The 24,384-nt window shown below is 34.0% G+C and overlaps 1 protein-coding gene across 1 annotated transcript in view; it reads right to left on the reverse strand.

The window, feature by feature from the left end:
* IPO11 (importin 11) overlaps nucleotides 1-24,384 on the reverse strand; it is a 209,617-nt gene that overhangs the window by 107,761 nt on the left and 77,472 nt on the right. Inside the window, exons 16-21 of the mRNA XM_072605543.1 lie at nucleotides 23,886-24,012; nucleotides 17,524-17,557; nucleotides 17,024-17,064; nucleotides 14,879-14,995; nucleotides 13,939-14,052; nucleotides 2,384-2,499 (exon numbers count right to left, since the gene is read on the reverse strand). Coding sequence (XP_072461644.1) covers nucleotides 2,384-2,499; nucleotides 13,939-14,052; nucleotides 14,879-14,995; nucleotides 17,024-17,064; nucleotides 17,524-17,557; nucleotides 23,886-24,012 — 549 coding nt within the window. The remainder of the gene's footprint in view (nucleotides 1-2,383; nucleotides 2,500-13,938; nucleotides 14,053-14,878; nucleotides 14,996-17,023; nucleotides 17,065-17,523; nucleotides 17,558-23,885; nucleotides 24,013-24,384) is intronic.

Genomic DNA, 24,384 nt, shown 5'->3' on the forward strand with positions numbered 1-24,384 from the left:
GGTGTAAAAGCCACAGGCTGAGAAACAATTCTATTGTAGCTGGGCTATTAGAAGGTTGTTAACAATGAAAGCCAGAACCACTCTGAGTTTCTCTATGTATAAAACAAGAAGCCTTGACTGGATGATCTTTGTGGTCTTATTCAGTCCTAAAATTCTATGACTCAAAGAAAAAAAAATTTTAATCTGAAAATTTGGTAAATTTGTGGTCAAAGATTTTAATTAATTTCACCACTATATTTTTTATATATTTAAAACAGTCTTTAACAAATACTGTTCTTAGGTTCTTAATGCTTATTTTCCCCAGTTGTATTTTCAAGTAACCTGATAATTTTCAAGAATATATATACACTGAGTAATTCAAGAATTAATGGTATAACATACTGTCCTTTACTCAACAAGTTCACAAATTCTATAAGTAAACCAAGTACAAACAGATAAAAACATTATACTATACAAGGCAGCATATAACTAAAAATTACAAGACTCCATTTCTTGACTCCAGGCATTTTCTTTGGCTAGACTTCATAGTTGTAAGGTGCTCCCTCCTCAACTTGGCCTACTGACTCCCTGGCTTCTTTTAAATACCAACTAAAATTTCATCTTTCATAGGAAGCCCTTTCAAATCTCTTAATTCTTAGTGCCTTCCATTAGTTATTTCCTATCTATCGTACATATGGCTTACTTTGTCTATATTTGTGTATGTTGTCTAGCCCAAGGAAAGAACTATGTCTTTTGCCATTTTTTATATCCTCACAGAGTAGGCACTAAATGTTTCCTGGCTGTTTATAGATTAAATGTCAAATAAAGATAATTAAATCTGATATTGGAATACAGCATAACAAAAAATCTTTTTTTTTCCAAGTTCTATCATATAACAAAAGAAGCCTAATGGTATATCATAATAAGGGTTTAGGTAGGAATATAATGTGATGATGCTTGATAGAATAGCTAAATTTTTCAAACCTCTGTTAAACAGGTTTAACTATAAGAGTTCAAAATCAGCCTAAGTTCTTTAGCTATCTTTTCTTCTAATCAAAATTATTTGCATTCCCATTAAATAAAGGGAGGTTAAGGAGAGAAGAGTCTTCTAAATGATCTCAAATATCCATATGGTGGCCCAAGGCACAGAGTTAAACTCACAGGGGCAATCATCCCACATGACATTTGTTAGATACTAGTTCGAGGTAGTTCATGGCTTCAGCATTACACTGAGTTACATTCCTTGTTGTTTGCTAAATTCCACTTTCAGCTATGCCATAACTTCTCAAAATTTCTCATTTACAACATATCTTTCCAGAGTCACTGGATAAAAAAGTAAAGACGGTATGAAAAACCAGTGTGGAATAGGTAATGAAGGTAGTGGTCTCCATACTGGACCCCAAGTTTGAGAAGTTGTGCAGTGCTTGGGAAGTACACACATCCAAATGATAGGTAACTATGGTTATTAAAGAATGTAAAATTTTTTTTAATTTATGCATATAATTTTTTTTTCAAAACGCTTCTGTGTTGTTAGGACAAAAATATTCATTAAATTGTTTGAACTTCACTTAATAAAAGGGATTCCTTCTGGTCTGCATTCTTTTTAAAAAATTATGGAGATAGTAAAGAGCACAATAAACCAAAAAAAATTGGAAACCTCCTTTCACAGAAAGAATGTTGCTTTATTGTCAGACAGTGTCACTTTTTGGCTTGTCTTTAAGTTAACTGTTTCTTTCTCTCTAAAAAATGGCTATGATGCAAAAATAAAAGCTTTAAATAAGACTTAAAAAACCACATATGACCATTTCCTCCTTGTAGCCACATGGATTAGCAGATCAAGAGCTTTGAATTCACAAATTGAACTCAAGGAGTGTTAATAAACTAGAAATTCAAGTTATGTGTAAGACAGTTCATTACAATTTCTGACTAACCAAAGCTAATAAACATGGTCTAAATGCTAATATCAAATCTCTTCCTCCTACCTTATTTTTTTCAAGAGCCATATTTATTAAATTAAGTTTATATATGGCTCCCATATATTGAGAAATTCATTTTAAACAGTCTGTCATTGTGGAACGCATACTTGTTAACCTTTCCAGGAAAGCAATATATGTCAACAATGAAAACTAAATGCTACTCTGCCAGGGGGAAAAAAATCACTATTGTAGCAAACCTTATGTTTCAGACATATCTCAGCAGTCAATGGATTAAAGAAGTTGAAAAATTACTTCAGTTTATCCAATAAAATCACATTCCAACTCTGCTAACCTCTCATGAAAGAAAAACTTTGCATATAGGAACTGACCATAACCCCAAAATATTCCCCAAATGGCAAATTCCAGAGTAGTTCAATAAGAAAGACAGGAATGAAAGTAAAATTTAGACCCAGCGTTCTTCCTCTTACCATAATTCTAAACCATCTTCCAGAAGATAAACATGTGGTGGCTGGGAAACATCTGTACTCAGCTGAATAATTGGGAGCAGAAAAGGATATAGGTTCTTGCTGTCTGCTCCTAATCCCTAAAGGAAGAATAAATAAAACCTTAAGACACTCTAAAATAACAAAAAAGAAAAAAAAAATCCCACACAAATCAACAATAAAATCCTCCTAAAAGCCAATATATATTGAATAGGATATTCTTTAAGTTAGTCCTATTTACAAATATTAGTTATACCACATCAGTTGTCTTCTATTTTTTACATTTTGCAAATAAGTATGCCAAAATTATTAGTATAATCTAATGACAATTAAAATAATGTAACCCAAACTTGGATATGTTTAAATGTTAGGAGGTTCCAAATGCAAAAAAATTTTTAACATCCATTTTTTGGTTATTGGTTAAGTGTTAAATTTGGTATTCAGAAGTCAGTCTCTATAACCTACACCTCTAAATAAAAGATTTAAATTGCCTAGAATGGAAAGGAGCCAACATGGAATGCCTTTAACAAGTAAAGACTGCAACTAGCTTCAAGATGAAGAGAACCACTAGTTCTTGTGTTTCAGAGAATTTGTCATTTGTCCAGTCACATGACTAGTAATAATCAGTGTGAGATTTAAACTCAGATACTCCTAATTCCCCAAACTACATACTAACCAATGTCATGCCACCTATCAACAATAAGAAACCATCCAACTAAAAATTCTGTTTGCCTAATTGAACCGAATGAGTCAACTATGCATAATGATTTATAATCTTGTAATTTACAAAGAAAACCAAGAGAAAAAAGGGTAAAGTTTGAAACTCTCACTTTCTATTCTATCATAATTTCTTTAACAAAAGATTGAAGTGAAGGAATGGAAATTAAACTATAATATGCAGAAAAATGGATGCTTTTTATGTTAAAAAATTGATATGGTAACTGGTAAACATAATGAATTTTAAAAGTTGTTCAATGTCAAAATTTTCCCGGAAAATCACCTCAATTTTTTATGGAATAAAACTGCAGTAAAAATAGTATTAAGAAAAAATATCCTAATTTACATTATAGAGCATGTCAAGCATTATTTGTCCAAAAAGTTTTAAAGTACCTGCTCATTTGGGTCACACCTCAGAGTTAGCAAAATAAGTTAAAGAATAATGGAACTGTTAAAAACTTCATTAAAAGAATAAAAATTATTGAATAAATTTTCCTATTCAAAATTTAAAAAGGCTCATTCAAGTAAAAACTAAAATTTTCAAAGTCTTGAAAGGAGAGAAAACTAACTCCCATTACAGATAAAAGAAAAAAATTTGTTTACAAATAAAAGGTTGACATCATTTCTCAGATGAAGAAATTTTTGTCCACTGCAAAACAACACAACTACCCAGTTAAGGTGGAACTTGGTTAGTTGAAGTAAAAAGCTAAGTGCCTCTCTGAATGAAGACAGAGGAGGGCATGTTGGTTATCCATCAATTAAAAGAATTTGTTCAAGGATAGGTACACAATTACAGAATTATAGAATATGCCCAAGTGGAACACACTGGAGGGCACAGAGATCTTATTCAGGAATCTGTCTAAAATACAGCTTTACTCCAAAACTCAAAAGATATTGTGGTGGCATAAATGAACAAAGATTCTTCAAACTATAAAGCACAGGTGAAATTTTATGAAATTAATATTTAAATAAGATCTTTATAAAAAAGAAATAGTTTTTAAAAGACAAAATAAGCTATCATTTGAAAAGTGTACTTCTATAAAAACTAAGAACATCACAATGATCATACATACTAACTTAGCTTATTGAAAGAAAAAATCGCATATCAAATTTGCAAGTGTATTTTTTATCATATTTGAACTCAAAAAATTGTAAATTAAAAATGAATTTTAAAAGTCAAGTCCTGTCAATAACAATGGAGATTATTCAGGCTCCTGTATTAACAAGTATCTAACAATGATTAGTTTTATTGTCAATACTATTAGATTCCTAATAACTGATGAATTATAAAAGCATATCAGACTTTCACAGCATTAAAAGTTAGAGATATAAAGTATATTCCTGAGAAGAGAATCTCAAAGTTTACAAAAAACAAAACTCAACTGAAAAGAGAATTAATATATACAATTCAGAATATTTTTATCTGTTGGGATTTATTCTAATATTTGTCAGTCTCACTTTCCCAACCATGTAAAATTATGTTAAGATAACAACTGTTTGTTCATGATTTAATAATATGGTATATTTCACTACTCTTTCTATATGTAATTAAAGTAAGATAGAAATCTAATCTAACTGGAAATTCAATTTCAAGAAAGTTATAGCTTTCCAATTAGTTTAATAATTTGATGTTACCTGCAGAGCCAATCACAAGAAAGAGCAATCTATTTTCTTACTTCTTAACATCATGAGGTCATAAATTTAGAACCAGGGACAGTCTTAAATGCTATTAAGTCATGCTAAATGCCTCTATTTAACAATGAGAAAACTGAGGTGTACAGAGTGCAAATACCTTGCCCATGTACTCAGCGGCCAAGGCAGGATTTGAATCCAGGTTCTCTGACTCTGCTATACTGAGTTACACCAAACCTTCCTTCATCATGGATGAAAGCGATTCTAGATTCTCAAGATGATATAGTCCCAGAGTAAAAACACTCCTCAGAAGTCATAGGCCAAGCTGAACACATGCTGAAGAGAGGTTCGGTGGCAGACACATGCCAGTGGTCTGAGAAGCTGCCGAGCTAAACTTAGAGTGTTCCAAGAAGTTGGGCCCAGCATGACGTCTTTTCAGGATTATATCCTGAATCATAAGCATGCAATATGCCACAGGGACTGTGAAGAGGAAATCCACAAATCCTTGGAATTTGATATGGTGAAAAAAAATGAAGTATTTGAGATCTCTTCCTTTCTCTAAGCCTGCGCTTCTCATCTCGTAAATGGTTGGACTCTCTATCTTAGAGGTTTTAAATAAAATTTAAAGTGCTACATAATGTAAACTATTATAGTTTTATAGAAAAACCTTGATGTTACACTAACAAGACAATAGTGCTAGGAAATAATAACAGGCATTTATTAATAGGTGATTTTCCATTTTAACAGTGCAAGATCAAATACTTTTTGCCACATGTGTAGATGTGAACCATTAAAATTCAAAAGAAAAAGAAAAGCCTCATTTTAAGAAAACTCAATTTAATTAAGACACTTTAAAAAAATATATTTGGAGACTTTTTCAGATATTTCACTGGAATAGAGAGATATCTAATCCAAGTAATGAAATGAGAAATAGAGGCAGCATGGTATGATAACGAGGGCAACAGGCTTAAAGTCAGGAGGCCCTGGATTCAAAATCTACCGTTGACATGTACTAGCTGCGTGACCTTTGGCAAATCACTTAACTTCTCTGTGGTTTTACCCTTTATAAACTGGGGGTGGCAGTGGAGGGCTACACTCAATGGCTTCAAAGGTCCCTTCCAGGCTCTAAGACTATCCAGATGTTATTAAATCTTGATAGATTTGGGGCTGAAGATGGCTAACTAGCCATGTTAAATAGTGGTATGGCAAGATCCACTGTATAGGGTGTCTTCTCCTTTTAAAAGCAAATCTGGGTCTTTGAACTGACACAAAGCCGGTCTATAATATTCTAAACCATTCAGGTTACTAATGCAAAAAAGAAAAAAATAAAGAGCCTAAAGTATAACGTTCAAGATAAACGTGAATATTTGGACTTGTAATTAAGGATACAAGCATATATGCAAGACCAGGAAAAAGTACAGGAATATCAGAACAACAAAGAGCACTTACTATATCCCTGCCCGCAGGGAAAGCAGAAAAAAATAAAAAAATTGGAGAAACAAGATTAATTTTACTTGTTTTCACTGTTTCTCTCTTCCAGATAGTCTTCCCCACTCAATTCCCACCCTACCTCCCCACCCACCCTCCCAGACTATCTTTACACTATGAGGGATGATTTTCAGGCTGACCATACGTGGCAAATCTTGGTTGAGAATTTGGACACATTGATTCCACTGTGCAGAGGTACCATAATTCAAACTATTAGTCTATAGGAATTTGGAACCCAGTCCTTCCTGGTATCTTTACTTTTGTGTCCTATTTTCCACGGCTGAGGAACAAAAGAGAGCACAAGGATTCAGTCTGAAGGAAGAGAAAGTGAAAACCTAAAGAGAAGGATTCAAGCAAAACAAATTAATAAAGCAACTTGTTAAGTAAAACAAACTGGTACAAGCCAATATGAAATTTTGTGAGAAAAGGAAAAAGAAGGAGGGCTGGCTATAAAGTTGTTTAGACAAATGAAAGGAAGTTGAGAAGAAGTGATTGAAGTCATATAGGCCTCACTGAGCAACTGGCTTGCTACTCTTAAGGTTTAAAAAACATAAGGTCTTCAAGCAAATTGGGTATGTGGGGTATGCAGTTCCAAATATAGGATGGTCTCCCTCTGAAGAGGAGGTGAGGGGACCAGAGGAACAGCTCTCCAAGATCCAAGATTTCTATTACCAGGAAGTGGTTCTTAAAAAAAAAAAAAAAAAAAAGGAAGAGGAACTTAATGGGGGGAGGGAGGCCTCAAAGAGGAAAAGGGGATGGAATTTGATGTGGCAGACAAACTTGACTTCTCTCAGGAAATAGAAGAACGCCACACCGTGAGGTTATGGGCAAGTAATATACAACCAGATACTTCAAGCTTAAAAAAAAAAAAAGAAACATGAGACTCTTTCTCAAGAAGGGGGAAGCTCTGAAGAAGAAGCAGTGGTTTGTCCTCCAAGGATAGTAAATTAAGAGACATGTAAGCTTTTAGGTGAATAGTAATTCAATTAAATGAACATTCCTAAGTGCCCAACATGGGCCACACTCTGTGCTTAGCTCTAGGGGTACAAATAAGAAAGTCTCTGCTCCTCAGAGGGTTTATAACCTAAGGGGGAAGCTGAAAGGCAAGGGGATGGGGGGGGAGGGGAAGAATGGGGCAACATCTTCCTTGGAGGCAAATCCAAGCAATACCAGTGATGGAAAATGGAGCTGTAATTGGTAACTAACTTCTCAGTTACTAAGGGCTATTGTCAGTCTGATAACAGTAAGACCTGTCACCTTCATGAGACAGGCATAAAAGACACAATAGAGAATCTTCCACAAGCTATTAACAAGAATGATTACTACTGACTTCTGACATAAGCACAAATGATTCTGCCAGAAGGACACTGGAAAGTAATATGGAATATGACAAAGTGTTGAACAAGAAAGTAAAGAAGCACAGAAACACTGGTTGTTTATTTTCCTTTTGCTGAGTGAAAACAAAGGATGCAAATCTGATCTGAGATAAGAATAACTAACTAAAAAGATGGTGTTGGCAAATGGAATTTACATTTCTAGACCAGGAATTTAAAATACAGAAAAGCACATTTCGATCAGGGATGGAGTTCATATAGCCAAGGATGGTAAAGATGCGCTTGCCTGGAGTCTTTCAATTCGAATCAAAAGGGCTTTCAAACAAAAAGAGTAATAGAGGAGAGAGAAAATGCCCTATCTGTATCTACCATTGTATTCCATGATGCAAAGAACAGAGGAAAACTAGCACCTGAAACAACTGGAGTTCTCAGGAGGCAAAATCCCAAGAAAGGAACCAGTAGAAAAGCCTGTTTTCTTTACCCATTGCCTTGGAGTACATGAAAAGAGAGCACAAAAATGGTTAAGAGGACGGTGGCATTTAAGGTGGCAGGAAGATAGCAAATAGCTGCTCCTGAGAAATCCAAGTCATCACAAACACATGAATTACATGCTCGAGCACTTAAAGAAGTTCTTTGTGTGACTGTGAAGCTACCACCAGTGATTTTAGAACGATCACAGAGAGCATGAGCAGCACTTCTTAACATCAAAAATTATGATTGCTACAGCTAAACAGGTAAACAATACCTAGTATGTGCCATGCTCTGTGCTGGGAGCTGTACGATTATTATCTCACTTGAAGCTCACAACAACCCTGGGGAATAGGCACTATTGTTATCTCCAAATTGTAGTTGAGGACTAAGGCAGACAGAGATGACTTGCCTTGGGTCACACAGCTAGTAAGTGCCTGATGGCAAATCTGAAACAGGTCTTCCTGATTCCAAGTCCAGGACTCTATTCACTGTGAGAAAGCCAAATACGTCAGTTTTCAAAAAAGAAGAAGCAAAGCATCTGCAGATTAAAATCCACTACAATTCCTAGCAAATTTCTAGAACAGACCATTAAATAGGGAACACCCAGAAAAGAAAGAATTAGAAAAGGACAGCACGACTTCAACTAGAATCAGCCATGCTACATTTATAATCATTTCCTTCTTCTGACAGGCTTAGTAATCAATCAGTAAGTATTAATTAAGTACCTACTAGTGCCAAGAACTGTGCTTAAGTGCTAAGAATATAAATACAAAAAAAAAAAAATTCTACACTCAATGAGCTTCCATTTTAAGAGGAAAGACAAGCACATATAAAAGTATATAACATGACTGAACAAATACATACATATGCGCTTATTAACATATATGTGCACACATATAGGCAAAAGCAGTTAAATACAAAATAGTTTACAAGATCAGAGGAATGCCAAAGACATAATTTCTCAGATTTTATTTAGCAAAGCATTTGATAATATCTCATGACAGTCTTGTGGACAAGTTGGAGAAATAAGAGCTAAATCATACCACAGAACTAAAGGGAGCTGGAAATTAACTGAATGGTCAGACTCAAAGCTCTGCACCAAAATGTAGGGAAGATTTAACGTGGATAAAGGTATAGATTGTGTGCTTAAAAACTGTGCAAACGACATAAAGTTGGAAGGGATATCTAACACATTGGATGGCAGAGTCACAATCCAAAAAGACAAACTAGAGCAGTTAAGTCTAATCCAGTAATTCAATATGGAAAAATGTCAAGTTTTATACTTGTTTCAAAAACTCAGCTCCACAAATATAGGAAGAATGACTAGAGAAGTTTGTCTGGAAAAGCTCTAGGGGTTTGAGCAAACAGCAAGCTCAATATTATTCTGCAGTGTGCTGTGGCAGCCCAAAATCTAATACAACCTTGGTCTGCATTTACACAGGTATAGTTTCCAGGAACAAGGAGGTAATGGTCCCACTGTACTCTACCAGGATCAGACCATACCTAATGACTGTGTTCAGTTCTTAGCACCAAAATTAATGAAAGATATTGATCAGCTAGCAAGTATCCAATAGACAACAGCCAGGACTGGGAAAGGGTCTTGAATCCAAATCAAATGAGACTCAACTGATGACGCTTGTTATGTTTAACCTGGAGAAAAGAAGACAAGGGGAGAGGCATGACAATTGTCTTCAAGTATGTGAAGGTTTCTGATTTGGTAGAAGAATTACACTTGTTCTGTTTGATATCACAGAGAAGAATCAGTAGCACTGTACAGAAGTTACAAAAAAGGCACATGAAAACTTGACATTAGAGAGAATTTCCAAACAATTAAATTTATCCAAAAGTATAATAGATTGCCTCAAGAGGTGGTAAACTCTCCACAAAAATTTTCAGGAAGAGATAAGATGACTACTTGTTAGGCATATTAGGACTAGATGGGGGATAAGAACCCTGCAAACTCTAAAATTAAGTAATTCTGTTAAACAACTCTCTCCCACACTTAAAAAATCAAAAATGACCTCCTAATTACCAAATAAAAAATATTTTGCTTATGCTGTCTAGTTGAATTCAGTCTTTTCATACCCGCTCAAATTACCCCTCCATTGAAACGAAAATATTAAAAAAAGGCACTGAAATCCAACAAAACTAGCCGTCTTACTGTTAGTCATACTCGACACCCAATATCTCATCTTGGTGCCTTTGCACAAGCTGTCCCTCCACTAATTACTTCCCCTATATGGTCACAGTTTCTATACTCTATACCTCAAAACTATCCTCTGTGTTCAATTATTCCATGTCTCAGAATACAAGGCAACTTTACTTCCACTTTCCACCCCTTGCATGTCTTTCTGGAATTTTCTCCATGGGATTATGCCACTTCTCACCTGCTCATCTTTATTCTTTTACTATTTGCCAGATTCTATTCTCCTATTCAGGTACATCCTTTTTTAAAAAAAAATTCCCTTGATTTTGCCACTCCTTCAAGTGACAGTATCAATCTCTTATCCCCATTACAAATAAGCTCTAAAATGAAACTACTTGCTACCAATTCAATACTCACTCCTTAACTTTTCTTTAAATGTTATTTTGGTAACTTTTCCTCTAAACTACATTATCAATTCGAAATTCTCTCCCTCTCTCCCAAAGGAACTCACCTTTGTAACAAAAGAGTACAGTTCAGCAAAACAAATCATCAACTCATTTCACATTTATTTTAAAACTCTGCAATCCACATCATGCCCATATTGTTAACTCCTCTAAGATCAGAACTCCTTAGAATGCAATGGTCCTTCTCAGTTCTCCTTAACCATCTGATACCATGACAGCGTTTTCCACTTCCTCCTGAAATCTGGTACTATTCTCTATTAGTCTGCCTGACAAATCACTCAAAATCTCCTCTGACAGGTCATCATCTTTGCTTCTGGCTCCTTTTGCTACATCTTTGTCTGCATTTTCTCCCTTGGTGATCTCATCTGATGACAGAGATCAACCTATCAACTCTATGCAGATGATTTCTAAATTTACATCTCCCAACGTATTATTGCTCTATACTACTCATCAGGTCTGATGTGTTTAATTACCATCTCTCCATAAGACTCCCAGATCTACATATGTGACAGTACCACCAATTATCTACTGGACATCCCATAAGTATGAGAGTTTAGTTGTATGCCCAGCATACAACAAGTGCTTAATAAATGTTGACTGACTTTGACTGACAGAAAAACAAAGTGAACATGTCTAAAACAGAACTCAATCTTTCTGGCAAATCTACTCCCCTTCCAAACTTCGCTTTTACTGTCAAGGACACTACCATGTTTTCAGGTTCAAAACTTCTGTATCAGTCTCATTATCTCTTTACTCTCACACTATATAACCAATGGGCTGCCAAATCTTATTATTTCCACCTTCACATCTCTTGTATCTATCTCCATCCCATCACTTATACAACTACTACATCAGTTTCAGAGAAATCCTGGAAGACGTGAATTTATGCAAAATGAAGCAGAAACAGGAGAACAATGAATAAAAAAGACAAACAACTTTGAAAGACTTTTGAACTCTGATCAAAATAAGGAAAACCACAATTCCAGAAGAATCATTATAAAATAAGCTACATAGCTCCCCACAGAGAGGGGATAAAAGGGAAGAGGCAGATTGAGAATTTTTTTTTAGATGTGGTAAATAGGACTTTTTGCTTCACATGTGTGTAACAGGCAATGTTTTTCTTGCTATCTTGAGGCATTGTAGAGGGGAGGAAGAAGTTAGTAGAGAGAGAATATAGACTTGAAAACAATAAAACTAAATTGTCAAAAATTAAAGTTATATACTGGTAAATTAAGATTACTGACTAGAACAGAGATATATAACTCCTTTATAAAAGCAAGTGTCATTAGAAACAGTTTTTCATCTCAAGCTTAATAAGTAGGGTAGCTGTGGGCCTATTTACTGTAAAATTTTTAATGAAGACAGGTCAATAGAAGAAAAAAGGAAAGGTCTACAGTGAGAAACAATTTCAGTTTGCTGAAAAAACTTTTTTGATTACTCAGAAGATAACAATAGAGAAGGATTTAATAAATAGAAGTCAGGAATGGCTATAATAATTCCCTCTTTTTGCTCATCCTCTGTAAGTAAAAGAATAGAACTGCTGGCACTATGGTAAATGGAAAGAGAATGGACTTGTAGTAAGAAAACATCACTTTCTCTCTCACCTCCACTATTTCCTAGGCATGTGACTCAAGGTAAATAACATCATTTCTCTCAATTTCAATTTCTTTATCTGTAAAATACCTCTTCATTTTTACAATAATAAAATCAAAAGAAATGCTTTGAAAATACTGAAATGTTATAAAAAGGTCTGCTTTATTTTTTTTTTTTTGAGAAGCAGTTCTCACCAAGATGGGACAGGGATATGTGAGGGAGAAGGGACCAGAGGTAATCTAGTTCAACTTCCTCATTTCCTTAGGCTCACATTGGGATCCCAATGTTCTGACACATTCCAGCTGTGTAACCATAAGCAAACAACATAAATCTTTATGACCCTCAGTTTCATGGGGATAATATTTGTACCATCTACAGCAAAAGGTTTATAGGTATAGATTAAGATTTATTTGTTCATTCAACAAGCATAAAAAGTATAAAAACACAACAAAAGAATTAACAGTAGGATAAGGATTTTCTCCAGCTTAATTACCAATATTCTTTCTTGTCATTCTTACCGCTCTCCCTCTGTGAACACACCAATTACTTACCTTAAGATTCTATCTTTAAATATGTATAAACCTTGGCAATGTTTAGAAGTTTCCTCTCCTCCCACAGAGCAAGACTTAGGCTAGAACCCTTGAAAAAGATTGCTCTCCTGTCTGGTCTTCAGACCAGATGAAAGTACTGAGGGATGCTCAAAGAGAAAGACAGTTGTCCTATCCTAATAAATAGCAACCAAGGGTGAAATAAAACCTGATAATGTCACCTCATATGATTCTGGCTCTCCTACCTCTACAAACATTACTTTTGCCTCCTTTTAGTCCTTTCTTCTCCTGGTCACTAAATACAGTGTGCACTAGCACTGTCTCTTTGTGTGTATGTATCTCTCGTGTGTGTCTGTGTGTGGGTATGGATGTATACATACACATACATATATATTATTTCTATGTATTGTCTTTTCATTTACTTAGTGATCCTCATTATAAATATTATCTATTACACAGTTTTAGCTCTTACCATTACAAAAACACTTTTCTACCTCTGATATTTCTCCAAAGCTCCAAGTCCACAATTCCACAATTAGACATCACCCCAAACACAACATTTCTAAATCCAAATTCATCATCCTCCCTTCCACATTCTTCAAAATTACTCTTCTGAACTGGTAATTTCTACAGTGGTTCTTAGTCACACAGATGTGATAGATATCTCAGTTATCTTGTCTCCTCCTTCCCCCAGAAACAATCAGTTAGTGTGGTAAGCTAAAATGTTTAACTATAAGTAGAAAAGTCATAATTATATATTGGATAGGAGAAGGGAAAAAATGAGCTTGAATAGAAAGTTACTGTGATGAATCTGAAAAAAAGTGCAAAACAATGAAATTCAATTCCTGGGGCCATGGTTTCCTATTACTTGGTGACTTCATGCCTAAAGTCAGAAGCATCTGATGAAGTGAATGTATAAGTCCTGTGAAACTGCAACAGCAAAATGGTTAAGTGAAAGGAGCAAAAGCTTCCCAAGAGTCCCATAAAAATTGTGTAAAATGAATATGTGAATTTAAGTTATCTTGGAAAAGCCACATGTTTCAAAAGCATCAACTAATAAAACTAAGATGTCAAATTATTTTTCAAGCATCACAAATAACATGAAATTCTCTCAAAAAAAGAGAAAACAGATGTATGAGTCATTTACCTGAACAAGATGAATAAGAGTAGTCAAAATGGCACATCTGAGCATATTATGTTCTTCACTCTGTTTCCAAAGTAGGGGCAAATACTGAACCAAACATCCTACATAGGGGCGTATCTGTATTTAAAAAAAAAAAGCAGATGGATAGTAAAAGGGGCCAATTTTTTAAATAAAGACTAAGACATATAAATTGCTATCACTTTAGTTATTATCAATTCCTATCACATTACAGATATCTGCTCTAAAAGAGCTTACCTGCAAGAATAAAGTTACTCTTATAGATTATATAGGACTAAAGGTATTGCTGCAAACATCTAAAACAGTTGAAAAGAATCTTCAACTTTGTCTGATGAGGTAATAAAAGCTATTAAACCCAAATCAGCAAACTATATCAACTATTACATTTTTTTTGCCCTCATAAATGAAGCTTCATAAGTGGAATACATTCCAAATTAAAGAAAAACTATTTTTTCTTGTTAAATAATTTTAATGGGAAAAATTTTAGCCATATTATATATTAAAAGAGCCATTAAGGAAAATACACACACACACACGCGCACACACACACACACACACACAATGTTAAAAACTGGGACAACTCCTATTGTGCCTAAGAACCTAGAATCCTAGGGGAAAGATATAGCATTTATACAAACATGTGTAACACAAGGTTAAAAATGCTAAGGGCATCCCACTTTATATTCATTTAGTAGCCATAAAATGCTAACATTCAACACAAGTACTGGGTATTATTTTCTGAATTAAATATGTTTTACACAGTAATAAATATATAAAAGTCAACTATCTAATTTCCAAATTAAGAGAGCCTACATAAATAAGGTTTGACTTTAAAAGATGTTGGAATGACAGTGTTTTTCAGAGCATCTAAATCTGTCTCTTCTCCATTCCACAACACCGTTAAACTGTATACTATAACAATTACCTGCATGTTAACTCTTTCAATCACACAAGATAGGACGTGTAAAACATGCATCTTTGTGTCACATTCTGTGACTTGCTGAAGTAGCTGAAAAAGTAGCGTGAACATGGTTTCCAAATACTATAGGTAGAAAAAGAAAAGGAAAAAAAGTTCTGAGACTTAGATATAAACTTGAAATATTGCACGTGCATATGTACTCACATATGTATACGTGTATGCATACATACAGGTACATCTATGTGGGGGTGTATACACACATATATTTGAGTGGTTTAAAATGCTAACAAAACTATTGGTTCATAATAAATCCCAGTATGAAAATTAATTTTGCAAATATTACATATGTGTAATTTAAAACTGACAATGTTTAAAAATACTAACTCATCATTATTACCACTTAAACTGGCCTTTAAGGAAGGTTCTATTGCTCCTAAAAGAAAACAATTTTCACTTGAGAAAAGGGGCAAGCATTCCTAATTAGATGGATAAATAAATTAATAAGATCTCATACTGTTACACAAGTATGTGTAACATGAAAGCATACACTGCCAAAAACAAAATCTTTATTTCTCGGGTTCGTTAAGGAATAGCCTACCAACTATAGAAGAGCATCAGATCAGATATCTGGTATGGTTCAAAATGAATAAAAATAACTAAAAACTAGCCTTTCTTTTTGTTTATGCTGTAGATATCTCCATGTGGTCCTCACAAAGAACCCTGCGAAGTTAGGGCTATTTTCTTCTTATTTTACATATTGAGAGCTGAGGAAGGTTTATTCAAATTTAAATTATGCATCCAATGTCTAGTTTATATAAATCAAGTACTGAATTTTAAAGCATGTATTAGGAATGGCACATTCAGAATGTTTTAGTATTTGGCAGGAATTTTATAAATGATCTTTCTTACAAAGGGTCTAAAGTGATTAAGAAATCTCTCATTAAGAATTAAACACAATTGTTAAGAAAAAAAGAATCATTCTCCCTGGTGAATAGATGATGACAGATCAGAACAAATATTTACAAATATTATTCTATTGAATAATTTTTAGTATTTTAACCACATCCCCAAATTACCATATTTGTACCCATGAGCTAAAAAGTGATGCCACACATCATCCTTATAACTTTAATTGTAATGAGGAAGCAGAATATTAAGCATTACATTTTCAAAGAAAGATTAGGTTCAATATCTCAAACTCTACCAATGTGAAACATGTTCCTATATGAATGTGTTTATGATAAATTCTTGTACATTCATTCATTTCTTTAATTACTGCCTCTATATTAACACTGCCCACAACAGGTACCCAACTTGGTGCTTTGAAGAATAACATACTTACATTGACAAAGCAAGATTAGTCTAAGTACATGAGTAAAGTCTACGTACACAGAGCAGAGTTCCCAAAAATGCCAGTGGGGCTCTATTATGTACCACTTTTATAATCAAACCAACTGCACTTTAGCACCATAAAACAACAGATACAAATCAGAAGAGAATTCAGTGGTTACCTGGTCCAAATCACACTGGAAAGATATCTAGTTATCTTGAGGAGATCAATCAGCCCAAACTCCTCACTTTATAAATGAGAAAACCAAGACCCAGAAGGTAAAAAATAATTTGATCACATGGGACATAAGTGGTAGAACCAGGAACAAAAACCTATGACTAGAAACCCTAACTTGAGAACTACAAATTTCAAAAATGCTAAAATAGCCAATACTGTTCTGTAAGTTCCACCTCTATGCATGCCCACATTAGCATGGTTTGTTGTATATTTTTTAATTGTACAAACACTTTCTTTCATCTAGCCATCTCAGGATGAAACCGCAAAAATGTTCCATTACCTTGAGTAGAAACACAAAAACAAATCTTTTGGGAGCGGTGAAAAAGAAACGATTACAATTATTTCTACCAATCATTAATAGTAGCTGATTAAACAGCAATAAATAAACTGCAAGATAAAAAAAAAAGTGGCTAGAAAATAAACTCATCAAATTGATGACTAAAAGGAAGCATTCAGAGGAATTCGGAGGAATCTCTGAGAAAACACATGACACTGACATGCAAATTAGGATTTTAATGTTTCTGGCTCTGACCAAAAACAGCTGTAGGTTGAATGTGCAACAGTAGATAAATGAATAATCTTACCGGGAGAAACTGATCTGTTCTAAACTCAAAATCATCAACAGGTGAACAGAAGTTAAGGAAGACTGAAGTCAATATACTAGAACTACCAAAATATCCACTAAGTAGAATTAACACAATAAGGATGAAATAATAACACAAAAACTGTCTATATAAATAATCTGTGGTAAAAAGTAAATGAACAATACTTTATTGTAAAATATAGAAAGGTGATACTTACAAGGTAGTTCTAAGCCTACCCTTCTAGACTAATTACATTTTAGTCCTCCTTGCACAAGCTCCATTACAGTCAAATGAGCTTGTTATTATTTCCAGTATAGCACACTACCTGCCTCTTATATCTAAGCCTACGCACGGGGGAATCCCCAAAGTCTAGAACTACTAAGTTTAATATTGCACTTCGGTTGGGGGAACACTGTATTTGTATTGCTTACATTTACCACAGTGCCTGGAACAGTACAAACACTTATTAAATTCTTGGAGATTATCACAATAAAGGATATTTAATTTGAGAGTTGTAGCTGTTTCAATACGGACCTGAAACAAAAAATACATTGTAAAATTTAGACAGTTATAGAATATGTAGACATATAAAACACACACACACACATATATATATATGAATGTTGAGGCAAAGGAAAAAATCATTTGGAAATTAATCTGCAGATGAAATACTAGTTATTTACAAAGGTTAATATTAAAGTAGCATAGTACATGCATTCACTACTGAAAATAAAATTTTAAAATCCAAGTTTTGCTAGATTTGCTTTACATAAGCAATGATAAGAATTAAAGAAAATTTACTTATTGCATATGTATTTCTAAGACTAAAACGATAATAACAAGAAGTATAAAAGTTGTAAGAACTCACACTTACATAGGGCTTTAGGGACAGAGATAAGACCTGAGATCACACTGATAAAGAGAATGGACAGATAGAGAAAACTCCTACCACAAACACAGGAGAGAACTTTCTCTGTAAGGGATAGTCTTAGAGTTGCCTACAGCAGCATTTCTCAAACTTTTTCATCTTAGGAACCCTTCATATCCTTAAAAATTGTTGAGGATCCCACAGAACTTTTGTTTTATGTTTTATATTTAGTACTGTAAAATTTAAAGTGTGAGTATTTACATCTCAGAAATTAGCAAATGGTGCAAATCAAGGCTCTCTTTATTCTCTGGTTTATTAATGAGTGCTAAGACAGCCAGGGAGAAAATGTTCATGTAGATTAAACCTTCAAAGTGTGTCCCTGCATAAAACTGACTCCAGAAAGCCAGCGGCTACATATTTAGTAGCATATACATCACATTTACCATATGAGAACTTAAAATGGATCATTTTAATACATATTCATTCATTTTAAAATAAAAATAAATTTGATGCGTGCTAACAGTGCCTGTTTTTAAATGAAAAATAACTATTTTCCAAAACAAAAAAAAATTAATAGAGTGGCGTATTTTTACAAATCTCTTTAATATATAGCTTAATTCAACACAGTTGAATTCTCATATCTGCTCCTGCACCATTTGCTCCTGTGGTATCATGTTGTTTTGGGAAAAGCATATGAAGAAAATCAGGACAAATAACATCTTATAATTATTTTGAAAATAGTTTTAATCCTGAGAACTCCCAAGTGTCTGTAGACTACACTGCGAGAATCACTGGGCTAGAGCCCTGAGAATTAAGTACGTGCCCAAGGTCACACAACCTATTATCAGAAATGGGGCTTGAACCTGGTATTTCTAGTTCTGAGGCTAGCTCTATAACCATTATATTAGACTGTCTCAGACTACTTCAAGGCTTGCAAAATGCTTTCCTCACACCAATTTTGCACAATAGCTAATCTATTATTATTAATATTATTATTGTTATTATTACTAAATGAGGAGTACAGATGGATTAACAAAAATAAAATGAAGTTAAAAAATTTTAAATTATAAAAACATCTTTATCTTTTTTTATTTCTTCAATAAATCAATAACCATTTATTAAGCACCTTATATTGTGCCAGGTAATGTGTTACTTACAAAAAAAAGAATTGATCACACTTTCCATCCTTCTTAAATTAAGTTTTCTTAGAAAATCAGATGTACTGGGAAAGACAGGTTCTATATAGGGCCTTCAATTAAAATATCAATGTAACATCTATTTTTTTTTCTTTTTCTGGCCCTCTGGGGTCATTAGTATGGCAAACTCCCAAGGAGGGAAATCCCTATGCCAATTCATATTGGCACAACTTATAGTCTTAGAGAGCCTGAGATACTGGGAGGTTAAGTGAGTCACGTGTAAATGTGTTGAAGATTTGAAACCAGGTCTTTCTGTCTCTAAGATCAACTCTCTATCCATGTCAATTCTTTCACTGATTAAATAACTTGTATTATTTGTTAAATTTTTAAAATTTATTTAACCCGGACTGGCTTAATTATCTCACATTTCACATAAAACCAGTTTTTTTCCCAATTAATAATAACACTGGAAACACATCTGGATTCATAATCCTTAATGTTACAGGGTCATGGATCTAGAGCTGAAAGGGACCTCTAAGGCAGCTACTACAGCCCTCTCAACCCATATGTCAAGGGGCCTATATGACATCGGGAGGGAAAATGGCACAAAGCAAAAAAAGGTGGAAAGAGAAGCTAGTAAGATTCCTGCTGGAAAGGACTATTTTCAGGGAAATGAATAATGGGTTCTGCAGGAGAGAAGCATGGTAAAAGAGGAAGAGAGAACTACATGCATGATTACTAGCCCCCCCAAAAACTGAGAAAATATTAATAACTACTCACTATGACATTATTTCCCTTTCTATTTTCTAAGTATTTTATTTCATAAATATTTCCCAATTACATTTAAAAATTTTTTAATATTCATTTTTTTTAATTTGAATTTCGAATTCTCTCCTTCCCACTCCTCTCCATCCCTTGAAAAGTCAAGCAATATGATATAAATCATACATGTGAAATCCTGCAAAACATATATCTATGGTAGCCATGTTCAAAACACACACACACACACACACACACACACACACACACACACACACACACACACACACACACACACACACTCCCATCACCAAAGAAAGAAGTAAAAGTGTCAGGAAGTGAGCTGGGAAGGTGGGAAGCCCACAGCCACAACTACACTATCTCATTAGGCCAAGAAGTGATGAGGTAATTTTTCAGCTCCAACAATTCATAAAGGGTGCCAAAAGCTAAAAGGAATTGCAGTTAACATGGATGAAAGGAATACTTGAAAAACAAAATCAGATATGTAACGTAAATGACAAATAAGACATGCATAGTAAACTCAATTGTCTAACTGAAAAGTTAATGCTATGAATGATCTAAAACAAAGAGAAAATATGTTTTACTTGTCCTGAAGTATATCTCAAGCTCACCAACATAATGTCTTTAATTGGTTCCATAAAAATATGGCTAAGTGAAATATAAGAAGGATATTGTCAAAAGAGCAATGTTATAAATAGAAAAGGGAGAAGGCCATCAGGAAGGCTTGGAATAAATTGAGGGAGAAGTACAAGAGTTATCCTAGGGTAAATCCCAGAAAAAAGAATGTATTCTATCACAGAATTAAAGTAGCATAGGACAAAGGATGATACTAGAAATGCTGAAATGAGACCCAATAACTGGATTTACTGTGATGCCAAATGATTTCAGCTTTAAGGAAAGATGGTGGCTAGAACATATTAACAATGCTACTGCAAAACTGCATTGATCAGAGTAACCCTACTCTGGGTACATCTATATAAGATATTCCATAAAGTATTTATCATCCTGGCTATTTTTCTACATAGTCAATAGAAAAATTTTGTATTTCTTGGGATTCTTATAAACTGGTGAAAGGGGGAAGGAACCAAAAACTGTGCAAAAAGAAAAAGAAACATGAAGGATAATACCACAAAATGGATAAACTACACATTGCTAATTTAGAGTTGACTATATGAAATATTCAATGTAGGAAAATCATAGTATAAGAGCTAGAAGAGAATTATGAAGCTTTGCTAAAAACTGTAATAATTTTATAATGTGATACTGAATGATACTTAATGAAATAGATAAAAGAATTTTGTTTCATAGAAAGCATTCATTGAATAGCAATAATCACATAATTATCCTATGGTAAACAAAGAAGCAGACCTCTGACAACCACTGAAAAAAATTTAAGAAATAGAAAAAGTCAAGAAATAGCATGGGCAATATTAAATTCTTACAAATACATCATAAATATTCATGATATATATTTAGGAGGTTAAAAGTCCTCTAATGGGACATACTGTGAGGGGGAAAAATAGCAACTGGAACAGGTATAAAATACACTAACAGGAAAAGGTTTTAAAAAGTGAACTAGAAAGAGAAGAAACAAGAATTAAAGCTAAGCTACAAGCAACAAGGTAGAAAAATATATCAAGTCAGCAACATTCAAAAATAAGGGTGAAGCTTATACTAAGAGAAATAAAAATGTTAAAAGACAAATATTCAACTCCTTTTGCAAATCTGTCATATATATATTATATATATATCAACTGAAAGGTGTTTGGTTTTTTTTTTTTAATTACTATGTCTGTGTCTTTTTTATTTCCTGTAGATAATAATCCATCCCCTTTAACCACAACCTTCTCTGGAAAAAATGAAGACTGAAGTGATGATCTTATTTCTATACTATCATCCTATTGGTCACCCAGGATTACATTCTCATCCAATCAATTGCCAAGTCTAAAACATTCTGCCTCTACGATAATTCTCACAGCAGAACAAGAAAATGATAAATGCTGGAGAGGATGTGGGAGAGTTGGAACACTAATTCATTGTTGGTGGAGCTGAGAGCGCATCCAACCATTCTGGAGAGCAATTTGGAACTATGCCCAAAGGGCTACAAAAATGTGCATACCCTTTGACCCAGCAATATCGCTACTAGGACTATATCCCCAAGAGATCATAAAAATGGGAAAGGGTCCCACATGTACAAAAATATTTATAGCAGCACTCTATGTAGTTGCCAAAAACTGGAAGTCAGGGGGATGTCCATCAATTGGGGAATGGCTGAATAAATTATGGTATATGAATGTAATGGAGTACTATTGTGCCATAAGAAATGATGAACAAGAAGACTTCAGAGAGGCCTGGAAGGACTTATATGACCTGATGCTGAGTGAAAGGAGCAGAACCAGGAGAACTTTATGCACAGCAACAACCACAGTGTGTGAGAGTTTTTTCTGGTAGACTTAGATTTTTGTAATAACACAAGAACTTCTGAAAAAAAAAAAAAATCCCAATGGTGGTTCTCAAGGCAAAATGCCTTCCACACTCAGAGAGAGAAATATGGAAGTCACTCACATAATGTAACAGATCATGTTTGTGTATGTGTATCTGTTTGTGTATCATGTTCTGATTTGTTATACGGATTCTTTCATTTATCTTAGTCTGACTACATAGCATGACTATAGTGAAAATATACTCAATAGGAAAGTATATGTAGAATCTATAAAGAATTGTATGCAGTCGTGGGGAGGGAGGGAGGTAGTGGGGGGTGGGTGGGGAGGGATAAAATCGCAATTGTATGGCAGTGATTGTTAAACATTAAAAAAAAAAATAAAAATAAAAATAAAAAAATAAAAAATAAAAAGATAATTCTCACAGCTATCTCATTCTTTACAGGTACAAATGCATCACTATAGTTTTGAGCTCTCATGATCTCTCACCTGAATTATTGTAGAAGCCTCCTACTTTGGCCTCTGTGCTTCTAGCCTATTCCTCTATATCTGTCCTCCACACAGCTACCAAACTGGCATTGCTAAAGCAAAGACTTAACCAAGTCATACTGATGCTCCAGTGGCTCCCTCTGGCCTATAGGACAAAATATAAATTTCCTCTGTATGCCTTTTCTAGAACTTTGCAATCTCAAAGGGTTACTGAATACTGAGTTCCTTCACAGACTCTGATCAAGCCAAATTGGCCTCCCTGTGACTTGTTCTCAATTCACAACATTCCATCTGCAGTTCACTCTGTCAGAAAAGTATTCCCTCCTTACCACCCCTCACAAGAACTTCAGTTCAGCTTGTGTCACCTCCTATAAGAAGACTGCCTTGATCCAGAAAATGTCAAATCCTTGAAAATAGGAATTATTTCATTTTTTATCTTTCTATCCTCAGCACCTAGCAGGCCCTTAATAAATGCTTGGTGACTGACTGATTTATTTCTTACCGTTGTTAATGGTCTCTACTGAGAATTTCTATATGTTTGTATTTAATTTTCTACATACAAGTTGTTTCCTTAATATGAAGCAAGTTCTCTGAGAAATGAGGGCTGTGTAATATTGGTATTTGCATCTGTAGCCCTTAGCACAGCACCTTACACGTTAGATGCTTAAATGTCTGTTAAATAAATAAAAATTGCTTTAATGAATACACACACATAGCACTACTTCACAAGAGATTCTCAACCATCAAGTAAAATAAAGGAATAACTCACTTTATCCCATGAATATGTTCTTAAACCTGTGTACAAGTATAATTAAATATTAAAAGTGAAAGAAAATTGTATCATTTAAAAGGAAAGTATGGTGAAACCTATGACAATTTTTAAAACTAAATTCTAGCAATGTTCAACTATTTTTTATTAGATAAGTACAGAAGAGGATATTATAAAATTAGTGAAATTTTCACTGACTACCCCATATCAATATTCATCAATTAGATAAGCATGAATTTACAAAGGGGTTACACCTATGTTAAAGGAGAATGGTATAAAATGAATATATTAAATTAAAAAAGTTTTTTCTCATACATAAAGTGGATAAATAAAACAGTAAAGAAATATTAGTAAAAACAAAGATTTTATGTATACCTACCACTAAATCTTGGTCTTGAAGCAAACTACAAATTGCCTCATATAACATGGGTCTCAAGTCAGACTTGAATTTCACAGAAACCCACTGTCCAATTAGCCAAATTACCCTGCGTCGCAATGGTTTATACCTAAAAGAGGAGGTCAACATTTTTAATCAAATGAAATCATCATGGCATTTTTAAAGTTTTATTAATATGTTTCATTTTGATATTGTAAACTTTTGCAGATTACTATCAGTTAGTAAGAGGTCTCTTACAAACAAATTAAAGTTAAATAAAACTTACAATACAGTGACCTCATCTGAAAGTGCATGCAACATTAACATTTCACATCTATGGTACCACCCCACTACTGCCACAAACACTTTACTTTTAAAAGAAATCTATTTTCTTTCCTTCTCACTCCCAACTTCGTTGAAAAAAAATTTCTTATAACAAACAGGCATAGTCAAGCAAAATAAATTCCATCAATGTTTGTATGCAAAAATAAAGACTATACCA

Source organism: Notamacropus eugenii, chromosome 4 (assembly GCF_028372415.1).
Source record: "Notamacropus eugenii isolate mMacEug1 chromosome 4, mMacEug1.pri_v2, whole genome shotgun sequence".
Lineage (NCBI taxonomy): Eukaryota > Metazoa > Chordata > Mammalia > Diprotodontia > Macropodidae > Notamacropus > Notamacropus eugenii.